This window comes from Oryzias latipes, chromosome 21, assembly GCF_053564925.1.
Source record: "Oryzias latipes strain Hd-rR chromosome 21, Olatipes_Hd-rR_3.1".
NCBI lineage: Eukaryota > Metazoa > Chordata > Actinopteri > Beloniformes > Adrianichthyidae > Oryzias > Oryzias latipes.
In genome coordinates, this window is record NC_136257.1 from 3,738,649 (window position 1) to 3,756,839 (window position 18,191).

General features: G+C 41.6%; 1 protein-coding gene across 1 annotated transcript in view; it reads right to left on the minus strand.

Annotated features, from left to right (window-relative positions):
* tmeff2a (transmembrane protein with EGF-like and two follistatin-like domains 2a) overlaps positions 1-18,191 on the minus strand; it is a 157,201-nt gene that overhangs the window by 1,019 nt on the left and 137,991 nt on the right. The window contains exons 6-9 of the mRNA XM_023950647.2: positions 12,959-13,107; positions 10,819-10,875; positions 10,476-10,605; positions 3,476-3,634 (exon numbers count right to left, since the gene is read on the minus strand). Of these exons, the coding sequence (XP_023806415.1) occupies positions 3,476-3,634; positions 10,476-10,605; positions 10,819-10,875; positions 12,959-13,107 (495 nt within the window). The remainder of the gene's footprint in view (positions 1-3,475; positions 3,635-10,475; positions 10,606-10,818; positions 10,876-12,958; positions 13,108-18,191) is intronic.

Here is an 18,191-nt window from a genome sequence, read left to right on the forward strand (position 1 = left end):
GTATCCTTCCCCATCAAGGTCTGCTGTTAATTCCACAATAAAGAAGCCTTAAGCTGTTCTTTATTTAGTGTACACAGTCCGTTTTGTCTCAAAGTTAGATAATATTTTTCCTATGTCTCAGTCACATGCACTAGTAGGGGGGGGTTCATCTGTACGGTGCCACAGGTTTTTGGGTTGGAGGGTTGTAGACAAGAGCGGCTGCATCCTGAGGACAGCAAAAGTGTGTCTTGGATTTCCCTTGAGGCTCTAAGCAACATACAAATGGAACGGACCGTTGTTTGGCATGTACTAAGTGTGTTGTAACGTTTTTGTCAGGATAATGTAAGTCACATATGGGTGATACTGTTCTGCAAAGGTACGTGTTACAAGAGTTAGCATAGTCACAGTAACTACTAGTTCTACTAGTATCAGTCTGTTTTTTACGTTTTGCAAACAATGTTGAGAGTTACAGGTGCCGCTCACCTGAGCTGAGCTGCACCTGAAGGACAGATTTATGGGGGCCCCCCTCCCTCCATCCTCCCCACCCTCCTGAGCCTCGTGTACTGTGTTTTGTCTGCATATGTGCTATTTGTGTTAAACGGTGTCATTTTTTCTTGTATCCACACATTTGTAAGCAGTGTAGAGTGTAGTGTACTTTTTTTTGTCACCAACCCCGACTGCGTCCCAACATACCAACAAAGCATTGTGGGATTTGTCGAATCAGCGGTACAGTATATACCGCGGGGCAGCTCTAATGCACAAATACGCTTTGATTGTTCCTCATTTGCAGTCAGGCTGTAAGCAATAAGAGGAAAATATAAAACGTTGGTTCCTACAAATAAGCTGACTTACAATCGATACACATAGTGATAGCTCTGTTATAAAGCTAGAAAGAGTTCTGTTAGATGATCATAGTAATCATGCCCCCATTAAATTTGGTTTTATAGCTTTATTAACTGAAGGTTACTTTCCAAATCCTGCAGCTGTGACCACACAGAGCAGCTGAAGATCATTTGATGGGCAGGTCTGCACTTTTATCAATGCCTTCATTCTCTCCCCTGCTACTGATTTACATATTTGGAGCAATCAAACGGACTTGGGGCAGGGCGGATGAGCGTTTTTTTTAATGTGCTTTCCTATTTTCAGCCTCTGGAATCCGGACGGGTTACAGAACAAAGTGGCATCAACATGGTATTTTGCAGGGAAGTTCCTCGGAGCGGACCTTTTCCGAGATGTGACAGAATGTCATACAAGGGAGGCAAAGCACAGACGTGACCTTTTCCGCTCCCACCTGTTTGTCCTTTAAGTGAGAGGGAAATAAACAGAAAATCCTGTAAAACTGCGGCAACATTTACAAAATGCAATAATGTCTTGCAGAGATGAAGCACCTCTGTAAGCCTCTGCCCTGTTTGGATTTGTTCAAGTGGCATCTACAAGCCATACAGTGATAAGGTTGCCTTTTATTTAAAAGAAAAGAAAAAACATTGAAGAGATATCTCAGACACAGATTATCTACTGTCTTATCCTGCTACTTTACCCATAATGCCACTCTATTTGTCTCCATCTTCACAGAGTCCTTTATCCAGTTTTGTCTCTGCTAACATCTGTGTGTACAACAGATTATAGTGAAAGCAAAAACATGTGAGACTGTCTGTACCTGCTGCTTTCTCGTTTGTGAGGGGGAAAAGGGACTTTTTCTGGCCATTTCCTCCAGCAGACGCTGAAGCTTTCCATTCCCAAACAACGATGACAGTTTTCTTTCCAGGCTTGTGACTGCACTGTTTGTGGAAATGTGTGAAGTTGTGGGGACCTACATTTAAAAGCACATTTTGGAAAAAGAAAGAAATCTGTAGCTCTTCTATTGGCTTTGAAACGTATTGTTTAGAGGGTTTGATGTGCAAGTGGTCTAAATGGATAAATGATAAACTCCAGGATTTAAAATAGAGGTCATTTGAGGGGTTATCATGCTAGGTGGGCCTTAAAGACTGGATAACATTTTGAAACGGCCCGGGGTGCACTGGAGTTGCCCTTTAGGTCAGATATAGGCGAGGCAAACATGTTTTATTGGAACACCGCCATTCCTGAGGACTTGACATCTGCAGAGTCATCTTTTATACCACGTTTTATTACAACAGCAAGACAGCAGAAAAACAGGAGTGATTTCCGAGTTTCCTTGAACCTGTTTGATGAATTTGATCATTTTGAAGACTGGGATGCAGCAGAAGAGAAAGAGAGAAGAGAATCTATGAAGGAGATGAGCCACGAGGAGGCGACACTCAACTTCTGCTTCATCATCTGGACAAAAACAGACTCCAAGAGGGGAGCTTTCCCTCTGAAATTTCTTGAACTTCCGGCATTTCTACCACTTTCCTCCGCTGCAGCAGAGCGAGGTCGGTGCAGGCTCTGTAGCCGTTACCATGACAACACGTCCCACTTTGTATGATTTTTTGTGAAAAAGCAAACCACAGTTTAAAACAAAAATATAACAAGTTAAAAGTAATAATAATAATTGCTGGCAGCGTCCGTGAATAAAAATGTAGACTGAATTGAATATGGAATGAAGCCATTTTCTACGGCTGACGTCAAACTCACTTGGTCAGGTTCTTATGTTTAGTACATAAACAATAGCAGATTCAGTCTGGCACATAAACAGGGGTGTGGTCTTTAGACTGACAGGTGACATTCTAATCCTTCATTCTAATGTGCTTCAAATCATTTCCACTCTAAAACTACCTGAACCCTAGAACACTATCACCGGGTGATTTTCACTATTTTCTTTCACTGTTTTGGTGATTTTCAACTATTTACATCAATTTCAAAATGTCGAGGAGTATTTTCTAGGAATGCTTTTGTTCTCAAATTCCTAATTTTTCTGTAAATTTTGAGCATGTTTTTGGGAACTTCCTATGTTTTTCTTTTTCATTTTGTTACACATACCACAGTCGAAAATAAAAGAAAACCACTCTTATTTATCATGTGTTGTCATGTTTTGACCTATTTCAAGTACTTTTAGTTGGGTATATTATATTGGGTAAAAATTAAAGTGAGGGTGTAACTTTTTATTGTGAAAGTGTTCTAGGGTTAATGAAACATCTACATAAAGGTAAAAACATTTGTGAAATTTCCTTCATAGCTGCAAATAAATGAAGGCGTTGAGTAGTATTTGACTCTAATTATGATTATTTTGATTTATGTCTCTCCTGAAACTTATTTATTTCATTTCTTAAAAGGTCTTGACTTTTCCCAGGACACAGTTTAAAGTAGGAATAAATTTTCTTAACCCGTCTCGCCTGGATAAATAAAAGGTAAATAAAAATCAATAAAATAAATTATTATCTGGATAAAGGCAAAAGTAAGATAAAAAAAAGAATATTAAAATAGTTTATCTCTGTTTTTTTTGTATGTCAGAGCAAAAATGATTGAAAAAGTTATTTTTGGACCGATAAAACCAACCAAAAAGTCACAGATACACACCTCCTTTCAGGTGATAACTCACCTGGTGATGCAGAGGACCACCACAGAGATGATGGCCACCTGCAGAGCGCCGATGATGGAGGCGATGAGAACGTAGCGCAGTTTCCCCGAGCCCGGCACCACATACAGCACGTTGTACTCTTTCATCTCACATTTCGGGCCGATGAAGCCTGAGTGGCAGCTGAGATCACACACAAGAGCGAGGACACAGAGCCGTTTCTTAGCACCGAGGGACTGGAGAGTTATTTTCCACACTTGTGGTTGAAGCTCTTGTACATTTTTGATAAAAAAGCATCGTAGTGGCAGCATTTCTGCCGTGACAATTTCAATAAAAGCTGACTGTTGGAGTGTGAAAAAGCCAACATACGTGTGTGGTAAAAAGACTGTGGGTGTCGTTGCTTCTGAACTTAGGAGGATTATTAATAAATAAAGTCTTTTAAAACAAAGCATCAATGCACCAAGATCTTTTTCTTGCAGTACGCAAACACTTGCAATATAAACATCAAACTGAGCAAAAAGTACAAATATATGATTCTCTTTATGCCTCAATAATTTGCTGTTGTTGAAATCTAATCTTTTTCTGAGCAGACATCTTGTTCGATTGTTTAGGGTGAACGCTTTTTCACCATTTTAATGACATATTGGTGTTTGATTAAACATTTTATTGTCTGGCATTAGCACCTTATTTCTGACCTGTTGCTTTTTATCAGTCATAAATAAAACAAATGTTTTTCCGTACAAGAATACAAATCATCTACCAAAAGGAAAGTGGAGCAGTTAATCTATAAATACTTTAATAGAACAATAAATGATCTGTTTTTTTGTTATGCAATGATGTAAATCAGTGTTTTTAACACACACTCGTGGCATTTTTCTGATGATGGAGGACGTTTATAAAGGAAATTAAGCTTAAAATTGCGTTTCTGAGTATGTCCTTATTCAAAAAAAAAATGTGACTCAATAGCAGAAAACAAAATGTTTTTGAAAAAGATGGCATTTGTGATGTAGAAAATACACAAGCTTCCTGCTCCTCTCCATTCTGATGCATCCACCTGCAGATCAAGAGATCCTGGTTGGTCTTTGTTTTCCTCGTCTGAGCTGGCGTCTGCATCAAAACTGTACGACTGGATAGATCTGATATTGCTCCACCTTTTTTTTTTTTTTTGCACCAGTAATAATAGGTCAGGGGTGTGAGTGACTGTAAGGTAGCAGGAGAGCATAAAAAACAGATGGCTTTTGGGTGACGGGAAGAGGGTTAGGGTTAGGGTTAGGCTTCGTGCCAAAGGTTCCGCCCACAGTTTATAGGCAAATTTTGAATGAAGTACTGCCTTTTTCTCTTTATAGTGTCGTTTTTGGACGAAAAAACAACCCCCCCCCCCAAAAAAAAAACAAAAAAAAAAAACTACTGATCTTTGACAAGCACAAAAAAATGACATCACACTTAACGCAAGAAAAAAATTGCATTTATTTTCCTCCTTAAATAAAAAAAAAGATTTTTAACCTCTGCTGTGACATTTTTTTAGGAAGTAGAGTGCAGTCATAGGAGAAGAAAACACACACTCACACACACACAAAAAAAAGCATGACAACACACACATCTCCTCTAATAGATGATCTTTGTTCTTGCAGACGAGCTAAAACGGTCCCCTTTAAATCTCTCTCTTTCTCTGAGGCTCTTCTTCTTCTTCTTCTTCACTCGCTTTTCCCGCCTCGGGGGAGGTTGTTACCCACCAACACCTGCACATCCTCGCTCTCACACAAACACACACACACTCACAGGCAGAGGCTCTTTTCCGTTCACCATCCCCTTGACCTGACAGTGGGAGATGAACATTGCAACCTTGTTCTGTTGGGGGGGGGGGGGGGGGTGTACTTTGTTTGCACAGGCAGACACACACCACTCCCTCTGAGACCTCCACTCTCCACCGCATCACACTCCTGCTTTCTCACAACCAGCAGGGGGCAGCAAAGACCCTCAACGCTTTTGTCTGTCAGCAGCAAAGACTGTGTGGCCGGGTGAGCGCACAGGTGCAATCACTGTGTGTGTGCGTCTGTGGGCGGTGGGCTCCCCCCGTGCCTTTACATGAACGCACGTCCATGCAGTTTTTGTGGAGTTGAATGACTGCAGACAGTTTTAAAAAAAAGTGTGTTTGTGAAGCAGATTTCCTGTCATTTGCATTCATTTTTCTTCTCCTGACTGGTGAAACGCATCCGTGTGGGTAAACATGTGCGTCTGCTTTCCTGACATTTTGATGTACGTCTGCACTTCCACCACCACCACGGTTCATAAAAAAAGTAAGCTCACCAGGAAACTATTCAGCCCTTCTGTGAAATTAACTCCTCATAAATCTGAAACGGCTAATATGTTAGCAAAGGTCCATGTGGTTTCCATTTTAGCTGCTGATTTAGTTAGCTAGGAGGTGGTTATAGCTCCAGATTGGAAGTCTGAGGAAAAAAAACAAGTCAAGTGGTTCGCTAGAAAACAAAACAACGAGTTAAAACCCAGCAGGGGAGGCTTTAGAAACCATAAAGGGATTTGCTGATGTTAAATACACTTCTACGAAGGATTTGGCTAGACTTTTTAGAGCACATTAGCCAGCTGGAACACGTGAAGAAATAACAATAACACCCCTAAAAAATGAAAATAAAAAGTTGTCGTGGGTGGTTAGCATCACAGGAGCCCAGCAGCAGGCTTTTCTGTCTTCAGCTGCAGACTTCAGCTCGTCCTCTGCAATGAGGGCGCGCACCAAAGGTCAATCCTGCCCACAAACATAGCGAGATACTTCTTATGCGGAGAGCTGTTTCTCCATCGGAACACTTTCATTTCACCCAAAGGGATTAATAAATTATCTTCAAATTGAATTGACTTGCTCTCCTTCCAGTAGATGAATTTAAATCGGGATCAGAAATTAATAATTAATGTGGCTGAAGTGGGAAAGCTGCTTAATCCGCCTGCCTTTATTTATAATTGGATGCGAGAGATTCTCACAGTATCTGTCATCGGCGGCTGTTTTAAGTTCCTGATGCGCTTCATTAAATCCTGCAGTTATCTGGGGACAACAGGACAGACGTGTTGATAAAAGCAGCAGTTTCTGATCTGACGAGAGCGCTACCACACCTCTCAGCCACTATGCGGCGGCGGGTCCGCTGTGTTTATTTTCGTATCATCACAAGATGTCACAGAGTGAACCAACGGTGACATCTGCACGCATCAGACGGAGGGGCCTGGAGCAGTTCATGAATGCCCCCTCTTTTCTTTCTTTTTTTTTTTTTTTTGAATCTTGGAATGCATTTAGAGGTAACTGTGGTGTGACCATTTGTAATGTTTGTTGCGTTACTGAACGGAGGCTTTTCTGTGAACAGAGAAGAGGTCTTTAGTGAGAATACACTCATCCTATTCACATTGCTTATGAGGCAACACTTGCACTTCCTGCCTGAAGCAGGCTTTCAAATAAAAGCGACACAAGATGGCTTCTAACTAGGGGTGTAATGATTAATCAGCTTAATCGATGAATCGATTTTTATTCCTAAATTATCCAAAAAAAATCCAATCCGAACAATCTGTCCGAGGCAAGTTATTAATCAAATCGACCAATACCGTTATAAAATAAAATAAATCAGCTATAATCGATATAGGAACATATATTTTGATTGAGGCATGGTTGGTTTATTACAACAACTAAGTGTCATCACAGCGGACAACACACACGTGTCAGTCAGTCCATCATTCCAGTCAATGAAACACTCTGAATTTAGCAAAGACACTTGATTATCTAGAAGAAGTCTAACGAATCTAGAAAACTTCCCCTGCACTGTTTACCAGGTATTTAAGTCTAAGTCACACTGGTTGAGGTTTTGGCTAAAATTGTCCCGGATCCATTTTAGGTCAGTGAAACGGGTCGTCCACAATGATTCAATATCAACTGAATTGCTATCGGGAACCACAAACTATGATATGACTCAAATTGCTAAATGATCCATCACACCCCTTCTTCTACTTACATACATGAATACACGTGCTGGAAGGATTTTTTAACAGAACTCTTTGTTTTGGCTAACACTTTACATCAAAGTCCTACAGAAACATAGATGAAGTTGTGACTCTTCAACTCTGAAAATCCTTTCTGCTAAAAAGCTGTGATGCCGATCCCTGTAGATCAGCTACGCCTGCATCCTTCCAGGACATGTAGTTCCGAAAACGTTTTGTTAGTAAAATACTCATTATGACAATTTTAGGTCATTCTTTTAAAGCGCTTTTTAATGCTGTAAATGTAGCAGCTTTAAGGATGAGGAGCTGTTCCATCTCAGTGACAAAAAGCTCCAATTCATTGTCAATCACTGGGGGATGTACAATTTAGTGTAGAATGATAACATAAAGAAGAAACCAATTTTATCTAATGTACTTTGTTTTGTTAAAATGCTCAAAAATTGTCTTGTGTGTATCTGTCTGTATATCTAAATCCATCACATCCTTTTCATAAAACTTTTGAGGTGATGGGGTTGCTGGAGCCTATCTCTGCTACTGTTGGGCAAAGGTGGGGTAAACTTTCGAAAGGTCACCAGTTCATCGAAGGGGCCTATTTCTAATGCACAAAGACTTTAAATAATGTAAAATATCTATATATCTATATATATATAGATATATTTCTATATGTATATATTTGTCATATTTAACACTGTATTTGTCGCCGCTGACACCTCAATAAGTCGCTCTTTGACGTACTGTAAATCATAGACTGTCTACTTAATCAATGCAAACCCATTAATTCTTCCGCAGAGAAATGCAGCTCTTCATCTCGACTTTGCACAGTCATGCAACACAATGTACATAAAGTGTTGCATTTCAGCACAAAGTCAATCTTCTCCGCTTTGGAATTAATTGGAATAACGTAAATTTCCTCAACGGTTGAAGAGCTGTGCTAGTCGGAAGAATGTCTCTGGACCTAAAGCCCTGGTGTAAAACGGTTAAGATTATAACTTCTGCAGTATATTTTTTCACAGGTTTCTGAAACCAGGACCACACAGTAGGACAATACATGTGACTGTTCTACAGTTTTTCCTAGCATACCTGCAAATAAATAAAAAACAAATCATAATTTTGGCTTCTTAGAGCCACAGCCAACAAGCTTCCAGCGTGTGATGGTTTGTTGTTTTAAGGCTCAGATGAGTGATGGTGCTTCAGTGAAAACTCGATCCCTGACATAAAGAAGTCTGTCATCTGCAAATAAATAAAGTAATTGATGAGATTCATTGTAAACAGCAGCTAAACATTTTGGATTATGCAAAAAAGGGAACTACTGCTTTGTTGTTGTTGCAAAGTTCGGATAAATATTTTAGGACAGAAGATGTCAGTTATTCTGTTTTTATCTTTTGATAACCCATGTGAAAGGAAGGGGGGGGGGGGTCACGGTCTCTTCGTCGAGTAGCAGAAGTCTCATCAACTCTTTAACCAACAAATAACTATCACAATGCCTCCAATGCTCAGCTGTGCGTATGGTAGAATAGTAGAATATGGATAACAGATGTCCAGTGGTACTAACCAGGACTGTGACTGTGTTTTTGTTTGAGTTAGCACATGAAGATGCTTGTTCCAGCTGGATTTAAGGAGTTTGGAGGTCAGGCTAACCCCCTTATTTTCCTCACACTGCTAATGGTGTTGTGTTGTTTCACTAAGCCAGGTTGTAAAGCGGCTGCCAAAAAAGTTGGCTTCCTCGAGCTAGTCCAACAGAGAAGCGCGGGCACAAATGCCTGCAGTCCTAAGGTTCCCCGAGAACAACATGTGGCTAATCGGTGCGTGGTTACTCTGCTTCACCCACCCTTCCTCTCACTCTGTGCTGCTGCACATATGCAAAGCACAGTGGGAGCTTTGATTGCTGATGCCCACACAAGTCCGCCTCGCACACAGGAAAATACAACCCCCCGCAACATAGTTTGTGACTCCCCATTAGACAGGACCCTCGTTTGACAGGTCAACACCCCTTTCTCACTGGAGCGCTGCAGTGGGAAGGGTTACCCCCTCAAACCCGCCCTCCTCGAAGCACACAGGCTTGTTTTGACTGAAGATAAGCAAGCCTGATTAAAAAATGAACGGGCGCCGGCGCTTGCCTCGCAATTGGGAAATTTTACAGCTGATTAGCCATTTTACATTACATGCTTTCTTTGAGCGTCTGCAGATCACAGAGAGAGCCTCAACAAATATGTGTTTATATGTTGTAGGGGGCGAAGAATTTGTTTACACCCAGAGCTAATTTGTAAAAATTGAGTTTGAAGACAGAATTATATACGAAAATGCCCATAGCTCAAATATAATTACAAGATTACTGTTATCTTGCCCTTAAAAATGTAGTCATCTCGCAATAAATGAAGAATCAGCGGTCTGAACGAAAAGCCTCTTTTTGGAACAGCGTTGGGTTAAAGTCCCACTCTGATCATCTTTTGATTTCATTTGAAAGCCTTTCCAGTGGTCTTGTAATTATAATTATGCCATTTTTGTTGTTTCCTAGGACATAGTTTCTGCGGAGCAGCAACAGTCTGCTCGGAATTTGCCTTTGAGTTGTGGGTGGAACTGTTGGCACAGAGTAAGCCCGCCCCCCCATTTCCCATCGTCCATCTATTTTCATGCTCTCCTGCTAGCTTACAGCCCCTTACAACCCCACACATAACATTAACAGTGCAACAAAAATATCGTCGATTTTGAGTTTTGAGCCAGATGCTCGGAGGAGGAAAATGAAGACGTGATCATGGATCTATTTGTCTACAAGTGGATGCATCGAAATGGATCGGAGCGGCGAGCGGCGAGCTTCTGCCCACCTACATCTCTGCTAAAAGCTTTTTCCGACGGCATGTCTACTCCAGATTCACAACAGATTAAAAATGAAATACTCAGAAATACAAGCTTAAGCTTCATTTTCTTTATATACGTCTTCCATCATCAGAAAAATCCCATGAGAACATGTTAAAAACACCCAAAAGACAACTTTCATTGTTGTGGGTCTTTAAATGGATTCCTTTAACAGCCTAACCTGCAGGACGGTTGGGCCAGGATGCTGGGTAACTGACACTCTCCATGGACGCAGAAGTTCTGGTACCGTTCTGGACACTGGATATAGCGACCACGTGCCAGTCCGTTCCTCGGCTCCTCGTTTTCCCCCACTGAAATGACAGACGATTGTCGTAGGCGACACACACACAAAAAAAGTTCATGTACTCACGTATTACTGTGCTGTTTGAAAAAGATGGATAAAAGAAAAGGTGAACGTAATGAAAGGGAGGCAGAGGACAGAAGTGAGAGAGAGTGACTTGCATTCAGCGATGACTGACAGCACATGTTATTCGCTAATCCACCACCATTACAGAAGCACTCACCCGTGAGGTCGGTCCGTGCAAAGTGTTCATCGCCTTTGTTCCCAGTTATGATGTCTCCTGGAAAGGCCAAAGACACATTAAAGCTGATCTCAGGTCACTGTAACCTCTTCTGAGGCTGCAGCCCCCATCCATTATGTGTGTTCCAAGTTCAAATTGATGCCGTTGTGGAGAAGAGGCCGGGATGTGAATTATCATCTAACAAAGGTCTCCTGCAGAGTGCACCTCTCTGCTTAATATGTATAAACGCAAACTATTCTCATCAAAAGTGCGAAGCCGTCGCTCCCCTCATGTATTATACTGAACCGAGGGTAGAATGGAACGGAATCAGTTGGGAAGATCAGAGTGAATAATGCATTTTCACTCACCTTATTGATGCTGCATTGACTTCCTCTTTTCTGAATGGCCAGACCAAGTCTCCCTCAAATCATTATCATATTATTGCCATAGATTTTTTTTTCAGGGGTGAGTGAATTCATGGCTTCAATTTGAGACTGTGATAGTATTTTCCAGTTGTATGGTGCCGAGAAAAGGCAGCAGGTTCTGTGAATTATAACTACTTTTTTTTCTTTTTAGATGCTTTCATCCTTGCAAACACAATAAAATAAAATTATATTGCTTATGAAATCAGTTTGAAGAAAAAGAAAGAAAATATAAAATAAAACCTTAGAAACCTTAACGCCCAAACAACTTTAAATTATTTTAAAAGAAGAGAAAACACATTGGTACACATGCCCCCGCCCCACTTTTATCTAATATGATATATCTAAGATGATATAAATACAATAAGCCCCTATAATTCTAACATTTCCCAATTGAAACCATTGTCTGTGTCTAAGAACCAGAATGAGATGTCACCCATGGAAAACGGCTTCATTCCGGCTGCAGCGAAATGAAGTCAATTCATTGTCATCTTTTTGCGATAAGGACGCCAGATGGAGCCAGATGTTGTCAGTAAGGGACAATTGGTCTAAGTCAACATTGCTATGGCAACCACTGTCGCCAGTCAGGAGTGAGCTTGTTGGAAGTCCACACGCACTTGGAAGCAGGATTGGGAAAATACGTTTTGAACGTGAAACAATGGCTTTTATAGAGGCATCTGATTGGTCAGCTTATAACTTGAATAACTTGCACTACAGAAAAAAAATCAGATTAGCAAGAACACATTAAGAAAAGGCGGGGGAGCAAAAATGGTTATTTTTACAAATAGAATGACTGAGTAATAGTGGTTCGCTCTTTAGTAGAAGTCTATGGGATTTTGGCTTCTTGCAGCTCTTTTTGAGCACTTACTAACAGAGGGGGGGGTCACTTATTCCAGTTTTTATATAAAGTCAATGATTCAAAGATCAAAAAATTGATACAAAAAATTGTTGGCTTATACAAGTATTTCATGGTTTAAATAGAAAAGGTTTTTTTTTTTTTTTTTGTCCATTCCAAACTCGCCTTGTTTGAGTTGGTTTTAGGTCACTGGTCTCCTAGTTTTGGGTTTTCACAAACCTCAAATCCTGACATTATTGATTTTAAAGACACAAAACACATTTCATGCCTTTGTACTTCAGGTTTAAGATCCGGTCTTAACCGGCTTTTACTTTACTCTTTTGAAAAGTACAATTTCTTGGCCTGCTGAGTCGCCGTTGGTCAAATGTCATTGAGTAAAACCCTGACACAGCGGGAGCCACTGTGCTCTTTGGTAAAAACTGAGAAGAACAGCAATGGGGCAGGATCCAAAAAAAGTCAAATAAAGACTTCAAAAGAACCAGTCTACCTTGTTGTTGGCTTTCCAACCAGGTGCAGAATGTAAGACAAACAATAAGAGCACCAAAATACAAACTGAACAAGGATTTTAGAGGTAGCTCTTCAGTAGAACCATTAAAGTAATAAATGCAATGAAGGAGTTAGAAGATTATCTTTTCAAACAACTGTAAACAAAGTCAAAACTTCATTCAAACATGAAAAGTGGCAGAAGAAGCTGGAGGATGGAGATAGAGTCTGTTTAGCTGCCTCTTTTGACTCCACGTCATCAAGTAAACGCAACGCCAGCCTCTGCTCACACAGATTACCAGCTTCGAGTGCGTTTTGGGGGGGGCGCCGCCGCCTAGTTTAGTTTCAGAGCATGCATGAATTTCAGTTTTGAGTGTCGGACCTTGGCAGTGTCCCAGGTACTTGACTTCAATGCGCTCCTGCCTCTGACAGGAGGCCTCCTTCACCTGGCAGGGGTTGTCATAGGAACGACCGTCTGAGGCACACACCGGGTTGGAGCTGATGTGGGAGCAGTCGATGTTGCAAACACACCTGCAGAACAAGAGCGTCCATTAGAGGTCTGAGCTGTTTGACACAAAGGCTGCGCCCAAAGGGACAGCAGGAGCGTCTGTGTCCTGGAGTGTGAAATTTATGGGGGACCGAAACTTACGGAAGCAAAAAAGAAAAGCACAGCTTTTGCTCTCTGATAGGATGTTGGGCCACGGACAGTAATCCCAATGGAACTGGGGTTCATCGCATTCAGTTTGACACAAAAACAAAGGGATTTTGCTTCTCAGATTGAGACTGAGTGCGCTGACAGATTTACAGACAAATGATGTGACCTTCCAGCGCAAATAATAATGAGAAAAACAGAGAAATGGGCAAATATTGTGCTCATTCGGTTTAACTTCTTATAGGATTAAGTAAAAAAGAAAGTTGTAGCTGATGTTGTAGGATGAATTTATTTGTAAGATCATTGCTCTGATTTTCTTATAGAGCATTATGGGAGCTACACACCGTAGTCCTGGCTAAGAAAATTGTCACTGCAGGTGGATTAACCCTTTAACACTGGAGATGTCCTTAGCAACACCTGAATAACACACGATCTTTTCACCAACCGTAACCTTTCAACCATACTGATTCAGACTCGGAGAAAAGCAGCTTTGCATCTCGGCTCTTCACTGTTGCTTTTCCCTGCGAGGCAATCAGCTGATTTATGTTGATTGTGTAGTTCAGGTGTGGTGCAGAAGTAGAGCGCGGGTGTGGCTCCCTTCTTACCCACCCATGTGTCAAGGCGTCCTCAACACTGAACCCCACATCGCCCCTGGTGGTTATTGGTTGGCGCCGGTGTTCGTCAGCGTAGCCACCATCATTGTGCGAACGTGTGTGTGAATGGGACTATCTAGTAAAATGCTATATATGTATATGTATGCCATTTAAGCTTCACTTCTGTGAAGGGTTGGAAATCAGCCTAAAGCTGCTTTTCTCCCCTTCTGAATCCGTTGAAATTACGTTAATTGCATAAAGGGTTCAAGAGCCACGGTAGTCAACAGGATGGCAACACTAGAAGTCCAGCTTGGGTGGTAAAGGGTTAACGTCAGACACTGTGGCTCGTGACTTCTTTCCAAGAAACATACGTTTTACCCCACAGAAGTCAATTACCTTCAAATGCATTTCCTTTTGGCAACAGAGGCCTGCTTTAAGTGCAATTCATCGTATTTCAAAGATCCGACATGTTTGTCTAAATTACAGAAAAAATGTCAAATTAAAAGCCCATTTGTCCACTTACGTAACCGCTAACATTTCCAAGACTTAAATTAGCCAGGTTTTGTGTTCTCTGCCTAATGAATCATTTACTCCCTCCCATTAAGCTGTTTCCTTTTTTTGTGGGAAGCCGTAATGCCTTCACTTGTCTAAAAATCAAGCGCTCGCTTGATGGTTTTTGGCTCTTCTAAATTAACCGCCTCATCGAGACCAGCATTCTGTGTTAGTGTGTGCCCGCTGGGGTTCTACCACACAATTCCTAGTGCACATGTGTGTGTGTGTGTGTCCTGGAAGATGTGTGGTGTGACCCCTTAAGTTTTGGGGCAGGCCTCATCATCAGAAATTACACCCAGTCTGCCTTCCCCAGACAGTCGCTGCTGAGGAGCGCAGAACACAAGATTCTGTAATTACAAATCTGTCATCGCCCTACACAATGTTTTTCTGTGACGCCGAGGTCTGGGCTGGAGCGCCGGCATTCGGCTGCGCTGGGGCCGCATTTGCATCCGCGCTCACATGGACACCTGCCAACGCTTGCACGTGTGTCTCAGCGCGCACAAAGAACAGACACCTCCACAGTCAGCTGTGATGATTGGGAAATGCTGACACCGGTGTTGACTGAAACGGCACGCAGCAAAGCGTGGCAGAGCTAAGCTACCGCCGTAACGATGGATCAGCAAACTTGGAATGATGTGGAAGGGAGGGGGGAAAAAAAAGGCTTCATTATGCATCAGAGAGGATTTGCTGGTGGTAAAGCTTCCAAATCCCACATGACGCTGAAGGTGAGCTGTCACAGCTGTGAATGACCTGCACCGCAGACAATAACACAACAAGACATGCCAGTGCGGGAATTAAAAAGGACACTTCACTCAAACTACAGAGAAGGCTTCCCCTACTTTTCTTTAAACTTAAACTGTATTAAATTAAATGTTTTCTAATAGTTAATAGAAATAGTATATTCACGTATGACCAATTCTAATCTGTGCAATACGCACAAAATGAACGTAGTGACTTTATGACATGGCCTTCAGCTTCCACTTGAACCCTTTCATTCTGGAGCTTTAGATACAGTCTTGACTTTCTTTTGACTACCGTGACTCTTCACTCGTTTTCGCAATTAACGAAACTCCAGCGGGTTCTGAAATTCTGACGCGGAAGAAAGCGACATCACTAACGCAGCGTTACATGTCGGTGCCATGCAGATATGAAAAGCTACTTTTCTCTGCATGACAATCCGCTGTTTCACTTTGTTTGCTAAAACGGTCAAAGTTTTACAGGAGGTCAAAGAGCCTGTGTTATTTGGGTGTTGCAAGCAACATCTTTGGCGTCAAAAGGTTAATGCACAAAGTGGTAAGCAGGCGAACATCAACTTTTAAATCAAAGTTTGCTTGTATTTGAAAAAAACTGAAACTTGAAAATCTTTTTTACTTCACTGTTTGGGTAGACTGTTTGAATTTAAAACTACAGGTTACTGTGTTTAAAACTAAATGATCCAAAAAACTTTTTAAAACAACACATATAAAATTTAGTGTAGATGAGTATTACCCTCTTGCTCATTTTAAAATCTCCTTCCTTATTAGCAAAACTCTTTTTTAGCCAAAAGGAAATCGACTCTGTTTCCTTTGCTCTGTCCTCGATAGTTAAAATGCAGCAAAGGGTTACAATCTGACTATCTAAATTACACCAGAAGAATACTATTTTTGCAATGTGGGCGAACCTTTATAGATTACACAACACAAGACTTTGATATTGCAAAAGCCCCCCCCTTAAGACAGGATTAGTTGTATAATTAAAATGTCCACGTTATCAGAAAAGAGGATCTAAATAAAAAAAATAATTTTTTAGCATGACAGGAAACGTAGCAGACTTGAAGTGAAAGCGAAATCTCTTAGCTTCTGAGCTAAGAGATTTCTTCATATCCACACATAGGAAAGAGGATATTAGGCTTAGCATGGCATGAATTCATGCACGCTATCCCCCCTCCAACCAACACAGAGAAGCTTTTCATCCCTAGAGGCCGCTGTTTGGTTGGTGGCTGATGCTAGAGCTCCATGCATCTTTAATGAGGCCTCTCACTTTCTCCACAATAGGCACTCTACCACCTGACTGCAGTGGGTCTACACATCCAGCATGAGCACTGGCACATGCTAATGACAGAAGCTGCCTCTCCATAATCCCCGTTTTAGATGCCTTTTCACTCGTGCGGCAGTGCATTCCTTCACACGTTCAGCCGAGACGTACGGCGGGGTGGAGAAGTGTTAAGTGGATGTTATTGGTTTGTGTGCGAACGTGCGTAACAGCAACCTCGGAGTGTGTGTGCGCACAGCCTGGTGTGCACATGAGAGCACTTTCTTCGCAGGATGTGTCGTATTGATTGGTTTTTCTACGACTTCCCAACAATCAAAGCCTCCCCACCTGCAGACTGTCTGCTGGCTCCCAGCTGAAGAGTCCGCTTCACACACACACACACACACACAAACACACACACACCCACACACACACGGTTTAGCACTAGCACACATATCCGAACACACGCACACAAGCGGCTGAGGCCAAAACATATCCACTAACCGCCTCATGTTGTGTACAAATCCCCAGCAGCAAACCTCGTTGTAACCAAACACAGCATTGATTTTCATAATCCTTAGCCTTGAATTTCACTGTAATCCTTTGAAAAACAGAGCGAGGGAAGACAACAGACAAACGAGTGGAGAGAGAAGCACAGGGACAAAGGCAAAAGAACAGAATCCGTTGAAGCAGGAAAAAGTACGGTGGAAACGTTTAAGAAATACCAGTGAACACTCACACAGGACCAGAACCTTTCATTGTTTTGTGGCGCGCCATTTGGCAGTCCAAAGATTATTGATTGATGACTGCATGGAGCAGAGTGGGAAAAGGCAACCACCATGCGCAGGTTTCTCAAACGTTTACGTGTGTGCGGTCCAAACCAGATCGACTTCTAAAGTTAGCTTAAGGAACTGCCATAACAGGAAGGAAAGAAAACGAAGAAAACTTTGTCTTTGTTCTGGTAGCTGTAAACTTTCTGGATCTCATCCGGAGAGACTAAAGATCAAGAAGAAGTTGGGTAATCATTCTTTCGACTACTGGAGCTCTTTAACAGTTTATTTTTAATTTCCACAATTAAAAATGTAATTTACCGTAGCAATAGAATAGATAAGAATAAAACTTTATTAATCCCACAAAGGGGAAATTACCTTCTTACGATAGCTCTAATAAAAGCAGCAGATAGATCATAAATACGTCTAAAAATATACTAGAAATATGAATTCCAACAACAATTACTGTCCAGTGTCTATAAGGCGTTGTAGAGTCTAATAGCTAATGGAAAGGTCTGTGAAAGTGCTCCTTCCTACAGCGAGATGTTCAAGACTCTGACTGTGGGAGCTCCTCAGTGCACCTGTGATGCAGAAAATGATGACGAGGATAGTCCAGGATGGATTCCAGTTTCCATAACATCCTGCTATGACCCTCCACTGTCACAGACTCTAGGGGACATCCCAGAATGGATCAGATCTCCGCATCAGGTTTGGATCCTATTCCTGTTCCTGTTGCTGCATCCATACTGCCCTACAGCGTAAAAGAGGGCAGATGCAACAACTCCTTAAGAGTCCAACAAACTCTGAAAGACCCCAGACTCCTCAGCTCGTCCTGTAATCTCTGGTCGCTTCTCCGTCTGGATTTTGTTGTTGCCAAGCGACATCATGTAAACGATGCTCCCGCAAACAGCATGGTATGCCAGCAAATAACCACAAAAAAGAAGTAGCAGGCCTGCCACACCACTGATCATGAGTAAAACAAAAAAACTGTCAAAAACAAGTTAATGATATAAAAATACCAAGACAAAAACAAGTAGG